At 39.7% G+C, this 18,170-nt stretch overlaps 1 protein-coding gene across 1 annotated transcript in view; it reads right to left on the reverse strand.

Annotated features, from left to right (window-relative positions):
• The window catches only part of DCC (DCC netrin 1 receptor), a 592,838-nt gene that overhangs the window by 219,545 nt on the left and 355,123 nt on the right, over positions 1-18,170 (reverse strand). Inside the window, exons 6-7 of the mRNA XM_042804693.1 lie at positions 11,960-12,114; positions 10,313-10,433 (exon numbers count right to left, since the gene is read on the reverse strand). Of these exons, the coding sequence (XP_042660627.1) occupies positions 10,313-10,433; positions 11,960-12,114 (276 nt within the window). The remainder of the gene's footprint in view (positions 1-10,312; positions 10,434-11,959; positions 12,115-18,170) is intronic.

Raw genomic sequence — 18,170 nt, forward strand, 5'->3', positions numbered from 1 at the left:
CAATCTATTCTAGTCTTCAGAGTTATATTGGCAGCACATTTTTGTATCTCATGCATGTGCTCCATGTATCACCCTGTACCATTGGCTCTACATATGAATAAAAGCAAAACTAATAAAATACCTAGCAGTTTCTCAAATAGGACCACATGTAAGTCTATGCATTTGGGGGTTATTTTCCCTAAATCTTTCCCCTCGGGGAGCAAAGACAGAAAGTTAGTATCACTGACAAATATGCCCAAAGATTAATTTGCTGTTTCCCCATAAACCAAACACATTCAGCCATTTCTTACCCTTTCTTATCGTTGATCAAATGGCAGCTCAGCAAATAGGTTTCTGCTGGGAAGGTGACAAGGGAGCACACTACATATAAAAACCCATCGGCGCTCAGGACTGCAGACAATGCATCTCCTGACCTTATTACTCCTGAACTCTGCAGTGTAACTTCATCTACACTTCTAAAGGAAACTGTTATGTTTAGGGGAAAAAATGAGCACCTGTAAAAATGGGGAAATGGATGACAAAGAGAGGTGTTAACTAATTTAATCTCTCTCTGGCTTGAGAAGTGGCAGGCGAAGTCAGAAGTGGGATGAAACTCCCAGATATCCACGGCCAAATGAACAAAGCTAGGAGGACATCAGCCCTACAGGGGTGAACAACTCTGAAGTAATTTAAATTCCTAGCCAGTGTCCAGCTAGAGAACATATGAACACCTCATGGTCTCTATAGTTTTCGTTAGGACACCTTTGATAAACAGGCAAATATTGAACTCATGCGATTGGTAGGCATCCCAGTGAGTTACTGGGAGGTTTGTGACAAAACCTTTGTCACACCAGGGTCAGACTAGCAGTTTAGGCACTGGTCTGTCTTTCCTCTCTAACGTTTTTCTTCATAATTTTTCCCCAATTCCTTCTTTAGAGGTGGTTTAAAGGAAGAAAGTCTATGCCTACACAGCCTGCAAAGCCCAGCAGAGGCCCCTACCAACTTTCTGTTAAATTGTTGAAATTCAAGCCACAAGGGCAGAAGGATACTGGCCTGTGGCCAACCCTCAAAGCCTACATGTAGGGTCAAGGACGGCCATGGCTTCTCTGAAACTTGTGCTGTCACCTCTCCTGACAGTAAATCCCCTTCCACCAGTATCAGTGGAGTGACAACAGGCCTCCTTGCAGGAGCTGCAGTCTGTAGCATCCCTCAATTTTCATTTGGTTTCTTTTTTTTCCACACATTTGCAAGATCAGCTGCCAACAATGTTCTCTTTATTACTTAAATTGAGTGTATTAATATATCTAAGGCCTCTTTAAAGCTTTAATTTTCTAATACCTTTAAAATAAAGAAACTAAAGGCTGTTATGTCTTCAGTCTACTCAAGAACACTGTATGTTAAAAAAAATAAACCACTTTCACATGTAGAACACATGCACATTGATTCTTTCCCTTTGCGTGTATGAAATGCAATTACATAGATATATGGCTATATTTAGACATATATAAATATATATATATATATGTATGTAACTTCTTTCAAGTTGCAAGGAGTATGATGTTCACAAATGAGGGAAGAAGAAATACCCACTGGCCTTTGGCGAGCGGAAGAGAGGGGCTGCTCCACGCAGAGCTGAGGCTTAGCAGACGCACGACCGCTAGATCCAGGTGGCTGCAGAAGCCCATGGCCTGAACTCGGACTCGCCTGACCTCGCCTCAGATTACGGCTCCTTCAGAATTTGACTCGGCACCACTTATGGATTTTTCTACATCATTACTTCATTGTGTAATATGGTGCATTGCTCTCGTGAAAACATAAAATGATGAGTTTATGCCAAACCCGAATGAGCATCTCTGCAATGAGCTGTTCATGAAAACCTGTCATCTTTGCACTCAGATTACTATATGAAAAATTAAGCTTTCTGGTATGCAAGCCCAGTCATTCATACAATACTGGAGAAAACACAAAATCTCCTTTTTGCTGTTTAAAAAAAACCCATATCCCCCACAAACCAAATAAAATACTTAGACTTCCTATATGAAGTCATTATATTCAGTTTCCTGCACCAAACTCATATAGGACTAAAAATTTCATCACTTTCCATATTTATAATATAGTCATTTCAGTTCTGCTATTCCGAGAAATTAAATTCTAACAGAACTCAGAGTCTTTGAACTAATTGTGCAGTTATCCGTTCTATCTTGTGATTATTCTGACATTACCATGTAAAGTTAATATGCAATAAGTGATATTTTAATTAACACCACTTAATTGTATTCCAGTTTCCCATAATTCTTATTTATCAACATATATCCTTTATTGAAGAAAAAAATCATGGTAAGGCTGGATTTTAAATGGTTAATAGCATTATAGGAGATTATTACACTTCTTCGTCTTTTTTTCAAATTATCCTATATGTATTTTAATACAAATAGAACACAGCAACTACAATTATACAACAAATAGTTGTGTTCCTGCTGGAGTATAGACAACAGCTCTTTCTCTCTTACATGCAATAGTTTCCACAGTATTTTCGGTAAAATTCTATCATGCCTTTAAAGAACCTTTGTGCTCGGATCACTCTTTAATTGTATGTTCTGTTTGGTTTTTCTTTTTTTAAAGAAAGCACAAACACATTTGTAAATGATTCAGGAAGCACAAACGTTCTTAGGTGGCTAACTGACACCTTAGATGACTAAGGTAACTTCAAAGCTGGCTTCTAAATTTCAGTCTTCCAGTCCTGCACTCATCCATCCTTGCTGAAGGCATGAGAGCTCCCCAAATTTCTGCCAGGAGCTCCTGGCTCACCTGAATTTCTCTCCCTGGCCATACAAACCTGCACCTAAACCCTGATTGCTCCCTGCCCGCCCCAGGCACTGGTGTGTTCACCCACCTTACTGGGGTTACATTAGTGGTGCCAAGACACACGCAGTCCCAAACCCACAGCAGCCCCCCACCAGCAGCACTCCACAGGGATGGGGAGTGTCCAGGTCCAGCGGCTTCCTACCTTGGACCTGTGAAAGCTACAAGCACACCCCCTCCTACTTATGACAGGACCATTAATTCTGGGCTGCTATCCTCTCTCTCCTATTGAAGCAGTGTATAAAAACTCATCCTGTTCACCTTACCCAGGTCTTTCACACGCAGCAAGGTGGCTGAGAAACATCTCACCCCAGAATACCTGACATTTCATAGGAATACATCCACTGATAAGAGGAGACACATCCGACCTCACCACACTCTCATATGGCTCTTCTTCCCAGACCTCTTGATGAATTTCTCCCTGACTGTTGAAATATTCAAAATTTTGCCTGCGCTGCGATTTCACTCAGTTGGGAGAAAGCAGAGTGATTCTAGTGCAGATGCTCATCTCCTGAGCTTCACAGGAGACAGTGGTGGTGTCGAAGCTCAGCTGCCACGTTTTTAAATTACTACAGCTCTTACAGAGCAAAGACACCAATTTTTACATCAGCATTTCAAGACAAGATCAAGTATCTCTAACATCTTTCCAGAATCTGTTACAGTCCAGAGATTCGAGCAATGTTCACTACACCAGTGAAAAACAGAACCAGACATGATCACACGAACCCAACTAACCCTTTCCTACACCCCATGGTCAGATTGAAAGTATCTATGGCAGATGTTTACCTAACTTGTTCTTAAAGACCTGCAAAGATGGAAGCTCCAAAAATCTTCCAAGATAATCCATTTCAGTGTGCCTATCTGGAGGTGCTTTCTAAGCACCTCGGCCTTTATATACCATTTTTTTTTTTTTTAACTTGAAAAATATTCCACTGATTTTGCATTTTTGCATACATCTGTTATAAATCCCCAGTAAGGTGACATAATACTATGGCAAAGACCACCATAAAAGCAAATAAACAAAATTTATTCTTACTATTATCATGATTATTACTGCTTATGCAGTGCAATAAACGTGAACAGCTTACCAGTTGTGCATACCAAAATAAGGACATTAAATCTCTTGTTTCAACACAAAAAGCCATGACACTATGGTTCAGGGGGTTATTCTTCTCCCCATCCCTGGGCATCAGGTGCTTTTAACACCTTTTGCTGCCAGCGGTTTCCCCTGAAGCACTTGTTTGGCCATCACCAGTGGTGGGGCTCCAGACAGGGTGATGAGACAGTACATTAAATACCTCCAGGGTCCAGGGCCACCAGGCACAGCCCCCCACTGCTGGGGTGCCACCTCACCTCTGGGGGCAAATGATCATGTCTGGGCTACATCGCACTCCACCCTTGGAGCTGCATCCCACAGAAGGTTACACCTCATATCCCTAAGGCCTATTTACAACTTTGCATGATTTCTTTCACTTCAGAGCCTCTTAAGTACTCCGGGCTGTGTCACACCTCAGCAAAGTGCAGCTTGTATAGCATAATACCAGAGATGGGATGCATGCCATAGGATATGGCAGGGGAAACCTTCCTGCAGCTACAAACAGACTTCGAGGGTGTTGAGTCTGCTCAGATGGTGCTGGAGAACCGTCTGCGATGGAGAGTGACACTGCACACCATCCAACATAGCTTTTCTAGCCAAGAGCTGCCTGGCGATGTCCAAACCAGAGTCAGTGAACAAGCCTTCAGCTTGGCCTCCTGGTCCAGTGCAGGAATTTGCCCCCACACCCTTACTTATAGTCTCTATGGTCAGTATAACTTGCAACATGTGACTAAATAAGCCTTCAGAAAATAAATACATTACCACACCCCAGTAGAACTACCAGTCTGTGCTGGAGGGAAAAAAATGAAAAAAAAAAAAAAAAAAAAAAATTCTACTCCGAAATTTATGAGTGGGATCTTGAAATAGTCTCTCACTCCTTCCTCCTGCTCTGTCTCTGCCTACACAATGCAAAGTAGCTCTGTGAAATTTGCTATTTCTAACCCAGGGCATAAAGAGCAGCCTGCAGAGACAGCACATTCCAGTTTCTTCTGCAAAGGCAGGATCAGGATTATTAGCACAAAGATATATCTGCCCAAACTCTTCTTACAATTTCCAATAAAGAGTTTTCCTTATCAGTACTTTTTCACTGTTTTACCAATTGTTAAGAAAAATCCATTTTTCCTGATATTTGAAATCATGGGCTTTATTGCAGATTAATTTTAAGGCTAAACATAAACAAGATTAATGTACATGGTTTGGTTTTCAAATAGCCTGGCAAGGACTAAAAAGCTTAAGTTTTAATGCCAATTTTAGTTCAGTTTCTTAGCACAGAGTTGGATTTTATTTTGTGGGATTTTTTATTGGGGAAGCAACTATAAATAATACTATATTATAATTATAAATAATAAGTAATAGAATGACTAATTATGGATAATATTTATCATAATAAAGGGAGGGTAAATGGTGCCTCAGAGAACATTTTTGTAATAGGAATTCAGGAAGAGGAAGGTTTTTGAAAATTATTTGAGTCAACCCCCATTTCTTTAACAAAGAAAAGTAATTCACAGGTTTCCCAATCTAAGTCGTCTTACACAGAAATGCAAAGTCTTTGCAAAGACCTTGCACATGCAAAAATGTTAAATCTTATAGCTGCTAAGCTGAAAACCTGACATGAGAAGGAGCTACGCAAGTTGTAAGGAGAAGAAATAAAAAGAAAGAAAAAGCACGTGACAAAAAATGACAAAGCGAATGGCACAGAAAGCTGAGCCCGAGCAGCGGGGCTCGGAGTTAAACACCTGCGCGATGGGGACCAGCCACTGAGGACCAGGACCAGGCCCCCCACAAGCTTCAGCTCTCTGTACCCTTCCCTGTCTCCCTGCAACATCCACCTCTGGACATCCTCAAACATCTGGAGATCATCCGTGGATGGGCACGCAATCCCTTCTTCAATTAACGCTGGTGCGGTGTCCCCTCCTTGCGCAGCAGCACAAACAGCCCAGGTACTGATTAGTTATTCTGCCTAAGAGATCGTTGTCTTTGTTGCTCTGCTTGCCAAATTAGCTACTGCTTACAATGCCAAGAGCAAAGACTGATTTACAGCATTTTTAACAGCCTCTGGGAGAGGATGCCTTCCTAAACTGAAGATTTTCCTAGCAAGGAATTTATTGCAGGAACGTAGCTAATAATTACCCTACCATGTACACAAGTTGATTATTTCAAGGCTGTCTTTATCTGATCTTTCACCTGCTAGAATAAAATAATCCCTCCACACATCTCATGAATATCTGAAGGATGGATCATCCGTGAGAAGCCACCGGCATAAAGCAAATAACTGTCTGGGAGTTCTTTATAGGAAGATTTTCCTCTGGGACAGGCTCCTCATCTGAAGTTATGCATGTCCATCACTCATCACCACACTGTTCTCTAGTCATTTTCTAGGTGTGCAAATAACAGGTTTTATACGGCTATAAAAATAAGACAGTCAGCTAAGATCTCTTTCATCTGCTTTTTCTTGCTGAGAATTTGTTTTCCAGTGCATGTAACCAGAAGTGTATATTGTAGGCTTTATTCCTGGTACCTGCTCAATGTGATCACACACTCCTGTAGACGTTATAAAGTCCATCACTCTTTAGCAGAGCTAGAAAGTAGAATGAGAAGCCAAACAGTAGAGTGACCTAAGAAACCCAAAACTTGTGTGTTGAAGATGATGAGAAAACTTAAATCTGATGAAATACGTAAATCTGGCACATTGGTTGCTTTGTTTTTACAGAAGTAAGAAGCATTTAAAGTTCCCTTTTTTTTTTTTTTTTGTTCCTTGTTATGAACTGGTGAGCAATCTCTTCATAAAATGGTTGCTAATGGGAAAGAAAGGAAAAAGAAGAAACATTCCTGAGTGTCTTTTCCCCAGGTGTGCGGGAATCCACAAATGTATTTCAGCTTATTGACTAATGCGTGTACTGCAGACCATCTATTGTCACTTACTTTACTCTAGTTCATAATGCACTGTTAAGTACAATGCCTCTCCAGTCATAATCGCAGTTTAAAAGGACAGAAATTTTATATTTCTCAGGGATCTTGTTGGCTTTTTATAGTCTAAGCAACCCATATCGAAACAGTTTTGAGCGTCCTCTAGCCACATCTGGAATACTAAAAGTGGAAGCTATTATCTGCAGGAGCCAACAGCCTGTTTCACTTTCACTTCTCATTTCAGTATTGTCTAATTCCAGTTCAGCATCCCAGCCTTTACAAGGGGTGTATTTGGTCTCAGTCTGAGCTCATTTATACTTGCTTTAACGCCAACTTATGTGCTGCTACTTCAGGCTCTACAGTTACTGGTGGTCAGCAATGGATATGAATGTAGCAACAATGGTATTAGGAGCAATCAGGCTGATTATACCTTCCAATCTGAATAAAAGTTTCAAAATTCCCAAACAGCACATACACAATATATTTAACCCACTGAATGTTCCAAATTATTTGCAAAAATTAAAGCAAAACCTGTATCACAAAACAAACAAACAAACAGTTTAAAAATTTATTATTTTAAGTTTGGGGTAGAAATCACTGGTAGGACAAAATATTAGCTCAATAAAGGATTTACCTGACCCTGTTTTTCAGGAAAATGAAGCTCAGAAAAGCCTTCAACATGCCTCCGTTTACACCCCTTCCACATTAACGGCTCCATAAGGAGATGATAGCTATTAATGAGTACATTGAAACTTCACTGGGCTCTCGTAAAAGCATGCTAAGAAGAAGCGTGGGCTCTGCTGAGCTGTTTCTTGGCCCAGGGAGGGGGGCAGTCCCTGCCCGACCCCAGCCACTCGATGGTGCCTCGCAGAGATCAAGCTGAAGCACCAGACCCGTGATGAGCCCGGCCCAAAAAATCAAAGCAGAGAGGGTTACATTCTTCCCACCACAGCCAGCTCCGCCACTTTATTTGTATTTATAGCTGGCTTCTCCACCATCTGTGCATGCTGGCCCTCCCTTCATCTCAGAGGAACTGGAGTGGCATTGTTTGAAGATCTGATTAAATAGCCAGAAAAAAGTAATCCATCATTTAAAAAGGGAAATGGAGACAGTTTACAATGGTGTCCTGTAGCTCTTTAGGATTTTCTTTTCATTTTCTTCTATTTTAATTTTAATCCAATGCCAAACACAATAAACACCAACACAGAGCATAAAATTTTCTGACAGCATTTCACTTGCAATGACTAGCTAGGAGCAGCAACGAGTTATCCATTTTCCCCTAGGATGATCCGAGCACCAGATTAAACGCCACTACAGTAGGAGATGTCCTGTTTCCTTCAGGTGTTCATGCATGTAAATATAATTCAAGTGCACAAACTGAATGTGAGATTTAGCCTACAAGAAAGCGGAAAGAAAACAAACAAAAAGCAAAGGCGAAAAAACTGCGCGTCTCCCAACAGTGGGATCTGATGTGGTGCAGGTTGTTTCTCAGCGGGATGATGATCCCAGCCAGCCTTCCTCAATATCACATAGACATTTCTTCTATCAGGGAAATCTAGTTTGCAAGTGCCTTCTCATTTTCACATTTGTCCCTCGGGGAAGGTAACCTCATCATCACCTCTGGTGACTGCACAGAGGGAAATGCTCACCTGGAGGGATCCTGCACTGCACCATGTGGCGGGCACGTATGAAAGTGGGAACCCACAGAAATATCTGCCTCTTGATCCCAATACCCAACCACCATGCTCGGTTAGACAATTAGCCCTGTGGAGCTGGGCAAGGAGGGAGCTGGGGCTGGAGGGTCACACTAGCAGGAGGAGGATAAGACTAACGACTCCACGAACATTACATTTCTTCTCTGTTTAATCCCCTCCCAGATCTCCCACTAAGCTGCACAGTTTCATGGCTGCAAAAGTGTCTATGGCACGAGCGTCTAGGGGAAAGGGAAAGAGGGACTGAGAGGTCTTTGACAATTCCCCAGTAGCTACTTGCTCAAAGCTCCACTTGTTTCCAGGCACTGGAGAGAAAAGAAAGAGAACATCTTCCTTATGAAGGAGGTGCTTCACAAGGGAGAAGGACTAAGAGGGAGGTGAGCTTCAAACATGTGCAAAATCCATGTTCAGCCATTCGTTTGGGACCAAAACAGAAAACGGAGGGAGAAACCTTAGGCCCGGTCCCATCTTAATTTGCTTTAAGTATTGCATAGACAGGACTTTCTAAACTGGGAAGCTGTGGCTTCCGGGGATGTTTCCTCCTCACTTACATCTACAAGTTGATCTCAGCTATGGCCAGGTGGTACTGCCACCTCCCTCCGCACTGCCTACAGCCACTCTGGACAACAGTGCTCATAACACGACAGCTGACAGGACTGAACTCTGATGGATCTCAGCAAACATCCCTGCTCAGTGTTCAGACAGGAGTCCTTAAGAGTCAGACTACTGCAGACAACAAGAACATGGACCATGGCCATACCTATTTCTCTATTTCCAGAAGGCCAGATTTTTGGCAAAGCTTTAAAACTTCACACTGATGCTGTGTGGAAACTTTTCAAAGGGTTCCCCCCAAAAATCTATGGTACAAGCTATCAGGCTGGTTAATTGACCTCAGTAAGGCTGTCTCAACTGAATATTTATGGGCTACCAAGATTTTGCTCTTCCCAGTCCAAATCAGAGAACCAACAATGCTTCAGCATTTTCTCTTGTTCTCAGTTTACTGCTGTAATCCATGAGAAATAGCAAGTGTAGCCTGCAGCCTAGTGCAGGTCATTAATCATTTATAACCCAGAAACTTCGAAAGGCTTTTATCCATGTTTTACATATCATCTAGCTCAAGATGAAGACATTTTTCTGTTACTTAAAAACCCATAAAGCGGTAAACACTTATGCGGCTGCACAGTGCAGTCCATAAAATCAAACAAATCAAACACCTATTAATTTCAGAGCAAGAAAAAAAAAAAAAAAATCATCCTTCCAGCATGTAGACACAAACTTTCTGATCTCAATGGCTGGCTGTACTTGATATCCCACTGCCAAACTGTTCTTTTTCTTCCTCTCTTTTTCTTCTCTCCCCTTTCCACAAGACAAATGTTCTACACCAGCTTAATGAAGAACTATGTACAATATAATTCTCTATTGCTTATAGACTACTTTATTCCACCACCTCACTCATTTGTGGTCACTTTTTCATATTTCAGCAGGATAGACTCCACCAGTAGATAGTAAGACATTGCTGTTGGTTTTTCATGAAGGTTTAGTTGGCCTCCAGAGTAATTTCTAGGACAAGGCCAGTGTTTTTAATTGCCCCAGTGAACAAAATGCCTCAAACTATCTGATAGCCCGGACGCGCTTTTAACTACAGCCAGCCAGCTGGATAAGTAAGAAGGAGTAAAGAATAGTAGCTGCTCATTTGGGATTTTTATGTTAATAGTATTAATTACATCTACAATTCTGTATGTCCTTTGCATCTTACCAGGCTCTGGGATGATTAGCTGTGCACTGGCCTGTGCATTTCCAGCTTCATTTTCAGCTACACACTGATAAAAACCTTCATCTGACTTTACCAAGCCCAGAATCCGTAAGTTGCTGCCACCCTAGAGAGACAGCAAAAGAGAAAGAAAGGAAGTGGAGAGAATTAATTAGAAAAACACCATTCAAAGTGAATGCGGATTATAAAATCATTCCAGAACAGCTATTCTGTGAAACATAGCACTGTGTACGTAATCTCAGCTCCAGTTCACAGAGCCCTGGTCCTTAGAGGGATGTAATCGTAAGCACTCGCATCAGGAATCTCTTGACACCTTGCGGTCTTTGCATTTTGTTTGATGGTGCCTACGGCCAAAGGGTGAATTCACTTCCCTGCACAGAGTCCATCCAACACCACCTCAAGACTTAAACTCCAAATTACATTCATCACTCGATCAGGGCTCTGAATTTTGTCTTGGCCCTTTGCTGCAGGGGAGATGTAAGAGAACTTTCAACTCTGCAACTTTGAACAGATACTGTTCTGAAGGTCAAACCCTCCTTATGGCTTGAGGCCTGGAGATCCTCAAGAAAAGGTCATTCTATGACTACTTCATTTGAAACAGATTTAACTTCTAACTTCTGTTACCACAAAGCAGAAACTAATTAAGCTGGGTAAAATATCTCAAGTGAGGGGCATGCTATGGCTGAAATATACCCTCCGTTAACTAAAAAGTGAAATGATTTTCCACCACAGAGCCGTAACAGCAATAGAGATGTCTTTTCTTTGGACAGCTTCTGGCTGCTTTCTAATAAGAAATGATATACAAAAAAAGGTTGAATTTACTATTGTATATAGTGGAATAAGTCTATCTTGTATGAAAACCACATTAGAAAGAACCTTTTTTTTTTGTGCAATAGGTAATTAAAAGATATGATCATAATTAATATAATTTGTTACAAGATAAAAAATTAGAACATGCTGAACTAAGCCACACCTCGTGGCCTATGGACATCTTCACAGTGGCTGAAGTTTTCAGGGGTGGTCCCAATGCCTCAGCTCACTTACAAGTGAGACCACTTTCATGAGAAACCAGCTAGATCAACCCTCTCAGAAAACAAAACATAAATTCATAGCCTATATAATAGTGACATTTAAGTTTAAAGAGATGGGATTCCTGGATGGGGATGTTACTTTGGGTAGCGTGCACAACAGTTCTCTTTTAAAAGTTGAAATTATATCAAATGACCCTTATCATTCTTAACCACCTGTATCTGAGTACTATTTCCTTGGAGATCTATTATTGTTGTTCAGAAACAGCAGTGGTGAGTAAGGGAAGTCACTAACACATGGTGAACAATATTATTAACAGCAACTCAGAGTCAAACCTAACACCGTTACTTCTCCATGAAAAGACCTCATTCAGTTATCACTAAAACTAGGAGACAATGTCAAGGTACTTGACCTAACACATCTCAATGCAATGTTCTTTATTGGTATTAGAAAACAAAATTTCTTCCACATCTTTTGGGAAGACCAGTATGTTTACAAAGGCAATGACTGGATCAAATACCAGAACACATTTCACAATTTAGTTTAAGAAAGAAAAAAAAAAAAAAAACGAACAATTTCCATAAGTAAAAGCCAGATATTTACCACTATCTGAAAATAGTCGCTAGGTATGACCACTTCTCCATTCTTGATCCATTCCACTGTAGGAACAGGCTTACCAGACACAGCACATTCGAACTCAATATCCATACTCTCGTAGGCATAAAGATTTGAAGGGCGAATTAAAAACCATGGTGGAACTGCAAAAAAAGATGGGGAAAAAATGAAAGTGGCAATGAGTAGATATAAATTAAGGCTTAGCAAGTAAATAATTTCAATGAACTTGAAGAATATTAGACATAAATAGAAAACATATCTGTAATTCAAATTATTCTCTTTAACCCTGGGCCTATTAAAAATTAAATACTAGGGAAAGCATTTATTTTAGAAAATACACGTCAATAGTTGATATTAACTTTTTTTCTGCCAAATTAAAGAATTAAAGCCTCAATTTAGGAGATATATAAGATTTATGTATAACAAAATATATACATATAAATCTCACCAAGTGAGTATGGGGGTAATAAAATCTCATTCATTTCGAAGGATCAGATGCCAACTGCATACATAACAAGGTCCCATAAGTCAGCATATGGACAGGCACATACAGGTACAAGCTAGAAGTATTTAGAGTAGAGACATTTTCATATAATCAAAGAGGTCTTTTGACTGGGTTTATAGAAGATGAGCAGATAATCAATAACTAGGAAGTATTCCCTTAGTGATTGGAAGAAGAAAAATGTTGAATTATCTTTGCTGAAAATGAATTCTTATTAAGCTAGCAATTATCTGTTGCCTTGTATTACTATAATGTATTCATAGTTTTTCAGTATGCTATATGATATGCTAATTTAATATCATCATTATTGTAATACTAGGATTATGGAAATAAGCAATTTGAGGAAAACAGTTAATAACATCAAATTTTTAATGAGCCCCACCCCGCATTGTATTGAAAAAACACATGCAAGACCTCAGCAGCCCATGTACATTTTGTCACAATTTTTGTAGGGGAACAACAGTCTCCATTTTGAATATCCATAGCTGCCAGGAAGCCAGAATAGATTAATTTCTAAGTACCATTCATGACTTATCATTTCAGACAGAAAATCCAATTGTATTTCTTGAGCCATCATTCCCAATGTCTGATTATAATATTTATAAAGCCATAATATTTAAAAAAACGCCTCTAAATTAAAAGAAGGTGAAGATTATAAAATAAATTGCACAGAAACTAAGAAATGTTAGAACTGAGGCCGCCCTCACATCCCTCACTGAGACCCCAGGTTTACAAGGATTACAGCTTATTCTTCAATTACCCCATCAAATGCTGTTTCTTTGCAGCCTCCCTCAGCACTGCAGGAGGACCCCGCTCGCCAAAAGAAAAGCAATTCAGGATTTTATTTCAAGCTTCCTATTTAGAACATGGCTTCATGCTTTCTAGTTTCAAAACTCTTCTCTGCAAACAAAATTCTTAATTTCCCAGTGGGGTTTTTTATCTCATTCCTACTTCTACAACACCTGCACGATCCACAAATGTTTTTAAACTCATAGGAGTTGGAGTCTAAGACGTGCTACGAGCCAAGCTATCAGTGAAGGGGCAAAAGTAGCTCCCTCTTTTTCTTGTCCAGTTAGGTATGATTTAGAGCAGGCTCTATTATACAATACTCAGTATACTAATGTGGGGGTTTTGCACATCAAACCAAAAAGTCTCACTGGGGATGCAGAAAATGAGGAAAACTGTTGCAACATATGAATGTGTGGCGTAAGTGACCAAACCCGTGTCCGGTAGGAATACTATGGCAGATGTATGGATACAATTGTGCTCTTCAGGGTTTGCATTTCATCACCTTAAATGCAAAACTCCCTTTTTTTTTTTTTGCCTCATTGACAAGAGAGTTTCCAGCTTTGGTAATAAATGAAGGCAGAGTCCTAGACATCATCATGTCTTCAATCACACACTCCCAATTAATCCTGAGTGCTCTCCAAACTTGTGTGCACAATGCGGTAGAGATACTTTTAAGAAAAAGAGAATATTTTATTTAAAAACTGCATATAATGCATAAAACCAAGCAGATCAAAGTAACACTGAAAAGTTTTTATGTCAGCGTTTTCTTGGGTTTTAGCAATTGTTTCTGCTTTTGAGCTGAGTTACCTACACTTCAGTAAGCATCAGCCCCAGGCCCCTCCAGCCCTGCTCCCGTGCCCCATCTTCTCTATTCCTCTTGCAGATTGGTCTCTTGTTTGCCATATATTTAATAATTTAGGATACCTAGAAGCTCCTGATCCAGTTCAAATCAAACCCAATGCGTGCAAATTAAAACTGATGAGGTGTCCTGATTAACTTAGCTGCTTAATTTCCTATCGAAAAGGCTCAGATGGCTTGGATCAGAAACGCTCCAGGCTGGGCTCTTCATGCTCTGTGGCCAGACAGACGTTATATCAGGGTCTCCAGACCACACAAAAGGAAATTTTGTAGATTATTTTTCAGATAAAACAGCACTCATAAGGGAACATTGGTAACTAGGCCACTGATCAAGAGGGTTTTAAAAAAACAGTATTGCTTACAGTAGAGATACAAAAAAAGAGACAATTTAGTGGCCAAGTTATGAAGAATCAGCATTGAAAGTATGGCTGAAGGAAAAGGAGACAAGCTGTTTGGTTAAGAAGAACCCAAAGGAAAAAAAAATAAGATGGAATCACATTCATATGTTAATTTTTATTTTTTTTTTTTACACTAGAGTCCTAGTATAATTTGTTCAACAAACTCACATAAAAACACCAGTATCTCTGCAGTTTATAAACCACATAATTTTTCAGAGCTCTGACAAAATCATAAACTACTCAATCTTCATTAGTGTGCTTTATTGCAATGTCACCAGAAGCCTGCAATTAATTTATAGACTTGTAATTCACAGATTCCCGCCATTTATTCTTTACGACGCACACACTCCAGGGTCCTGACCCCACCTGCCTGCAGATTTTCATTCCCTCCACCAGAACTGTTGCTCCTTTCCCCTCATGCTCCTCTGCCTTTTTTTTTTTTTTTTTTTTCCCTCTAATTGCTCGTATTCTTCTAGTCTGCTAGAAAGCTCGATTCTTTCTTTTTATGTTTTATGTTCAGTATATGCATATCTGGGTGTTGAATTTCATACAAAATCGATCTGTTTAACAATTATAACACACCAGCACCTTTCCAACAGTGGGGTAGGTGTGCCCTGTATTTTTCTTAAGGACACCATTAAAGTGAGTAATTTACACCAATACTTTGGTGGAAATTATGTGGTATTAAACACAGGTAAGACACCACAAATAAGGACAATGTAACACCCTAAAGGGACAGATGCAACACATTTAGATTAGAAATATGTATGTATGTATATATATATATAAAAAATGTCAAGCACTATAAATATACATTCTATAAATATTGTATATATCAATAAATGTCAAGCACTGCCATATTTGCTCTGCATGTGTTTTTTCTCAGTACTGAATATTTTAAAGGCATGCATATATAAAGAAGGCTGGTGAGGTGGTTTTCAAAGGAAATAAAAATGTATGCTGTTTTCATGTTCCTTCCATTTATACTGTGGCAATATAAAAAAAGCTTGAACAAACTGCAGACTTTTTTTTTTTTTTTTTTTTCTTTAGAAAATGTCTGTGAATTGTTAGAAAGTGGGAGTTTAGTGAGATTTTTCCAGAACACCCTTGCACTATAGGATGCTTATATTCTACTTTGCCCTCGCTCTGGGTGAAAGCCTTAAAATTCTATTTTCAGACTAAAATAATTTAAAATAACATCTCAGAAGGTTACGCTTATTCCCTGTCAGGATGAAAATAATTTCCTAAGCACTCATTTTCATTATTCCATGTCAACCCTATCAAAATGCCCTGATTGTAGACAGAGAATATTTTATGCTATATACTATATCAAAAAAAAAAAAAAAAAAAAAAACAAACAAGGAAAAAACCTAAAAGGTTAACTGACACCTGTAAAAATAGATGTCCATGAGATTTGGGGTTTAACAGAATTCATATCAGCAAGAGGTACCAAAGCCCTCACTAAGCATGTTTGGATAAAGGATTAAGACAGGCCCCCATGTGCCACCCCACTGACTCAGGAGGATTTTTGTTTGTGTGAATGGTGTAACTTAAATGAAATACGGGATAGGATCCATTTTGCAGCTAGGCAGTGTTGCGTAAATGTGTATGCAAAAGTTTAAAGTTCCCTGTACTACAGCAGATGCACTTGGTGGGTGCTCAGTGACCAAGGCTGTCCCCCAGCAGACAGCACATTGTACGTGGGATCGCGAGCTCCAGGATTCAAAATGCAATAACTTATCTGTGTGCCAGAGGATCCCCGACAACTCTGCGAGAGGCAGAGTGCTTTGTTTTCCATTGCAAGGAAAAAAGTAAATTTGAAAATTAAACTTAATGTGTATACTCCTGTGAAGATCACGCTACAGCCCTGACCTTCACCTGCCTGAAGGTCCCTCAGATGAAGAACATGCTCTGAGTCTGCCCTGTTTTCAGGTCACTACTGAATCAGGTTGTCATTCCACATGGTCTTTTAAATAACTTATAAGAATAAGGCAGTGTGGCAATCCTGTGATGCCACGGAAAGCAGTTGCGGGTCTGGGTCTCGGGTCTCAAACACCGGTTTCAAATAAATGGGCTTCTCCCTTTCAGGACCACAGCAGGCTGCATTTATTACCAAAAATGTCAAAGATTGGTTGTAATGAGACTCGGGGACTAATCGAACACCTGCCAGCAGAAACAGCTAGTTTAGAGATCTATGTGTTGGGATGACCTCCCTATTTCTAGAAATACCTTTTGTGAGATGACAGCTGATCTTGCGACAAGAAGAAACAATTTTAACTCAGAGAAATGTCAGCATTTCCTAATGCAAAGTGTCTTCTCTTTGCATGTTTGAATAAGGAATGTGTTTCTACTGACCCAAGAAAGATAACTGCTGTCAGCAAGTGCCCAACCCTGTCAGCCTTCAGAATGGGAAGACTTTCAACTGCGTGTACTGAAAGGGTGGCTTTGTCATCTCATAGATTCAAATACTTTCTCTTTTTAAAAAATCCCTTGTACTTTTCACCGCTAACTTGCGCAAACTGTGAATTTAAAATAGTTACATCAAGCCAATGTGCCAGGTTGTGCCTGCCTTATGGGGGGTCAGCACAGTCTAATTCGAAGCCAGTGGTCTTGCTCCAGATCCAAAAATGACAGGAGAATTGGATTTTTATATGATCGTATTTTTCCACATATATTTACTACTCTTCCCTGTTATATATGGTAACTCAGGAACTGTATTGTTATTGCAAGAAGTTAAAGAAAAAACTATGAATAATGTTACGATACCCAACTGTTTGGAAAGAGCATGAGGCATAAAAAACTAGAGCTCCACTAATCTGTCTTCAAAAAATCGTAGACTAAAATTACTATCTATCTCTTACCACAACTCTGTATCCTTGTCTTACTCTAAGCTCTATGCCTGACAGGCAGAAAGACAATATGATCTCAGTAGATCTCCCCTCAGACCAGCCTTGAAGAAATGAAAGAAAAATGATGCTGTTATTTTATATAAAACTCCATTCTTCACCTAAATAAAGGTATTACTTGACTTATTTAATGATTTAGATTATTTTCATCCTTCTTTAGTTCTCAATATGAAGGTCAGCTTATACACCTACCACACAACAGCAGAAGTTCATGGTTCCCAAGAGTGAAAGAACTGAGCCACCAAAAATGCAAATGATACATCATCACAATCCCACGGGCATGAACGAGAAGATGCAGAGACAACTCCTGCAGGTAGAGCCAGGATTCTGTAGTCAGAGCATTCACACCCGAGACATGCATCCCACTTTGTACTGAACGTATCAGAAATGTGGTTCTGATCAGTCTGAATCTCCAGTTCTGCATCTAACGAAAAGATATCCTTGCCCCTTAGCATAACTTGGAGCAGCCTTTGAACATCTAAAGTTGCCCATGGTTTCAAATGCATCTGTACGGTAAAATACTGGGAGCTGAGAAGAGACTGGGGAGAAAAGGCTACAAAATCTGAAAATCCACCAAAAAGGAGAGGGCACAAAACATGATAACTTGTTTCCCACTTTGCAATTTCTAAGATGAGCTTTAGCCAACTGAAAAACTGTTAATCTCTTCACTCTAGCACTAGATAAATGAAAAATAATCAAAATAAGAGGTTTTATTTTCATTGATTACATTACTATTAATGGGTGCA

This window comes from Tyto alba, unplaced genomic scaffold, assembly GCF_018691265.1.
Source record: "Tyto alba isolate M040663 unplaced genomic scaffold, T.alba_DEE_v4.0 Super-Scaffold_42, whole genome shotgun sequence".
NCBI classification, from domain to species: domain Eukaryota; kingdom Metazoa; phylum Chordata; class Aves; order Strigiformes; family Tytonidae; genus Tyto; species Tyto alba.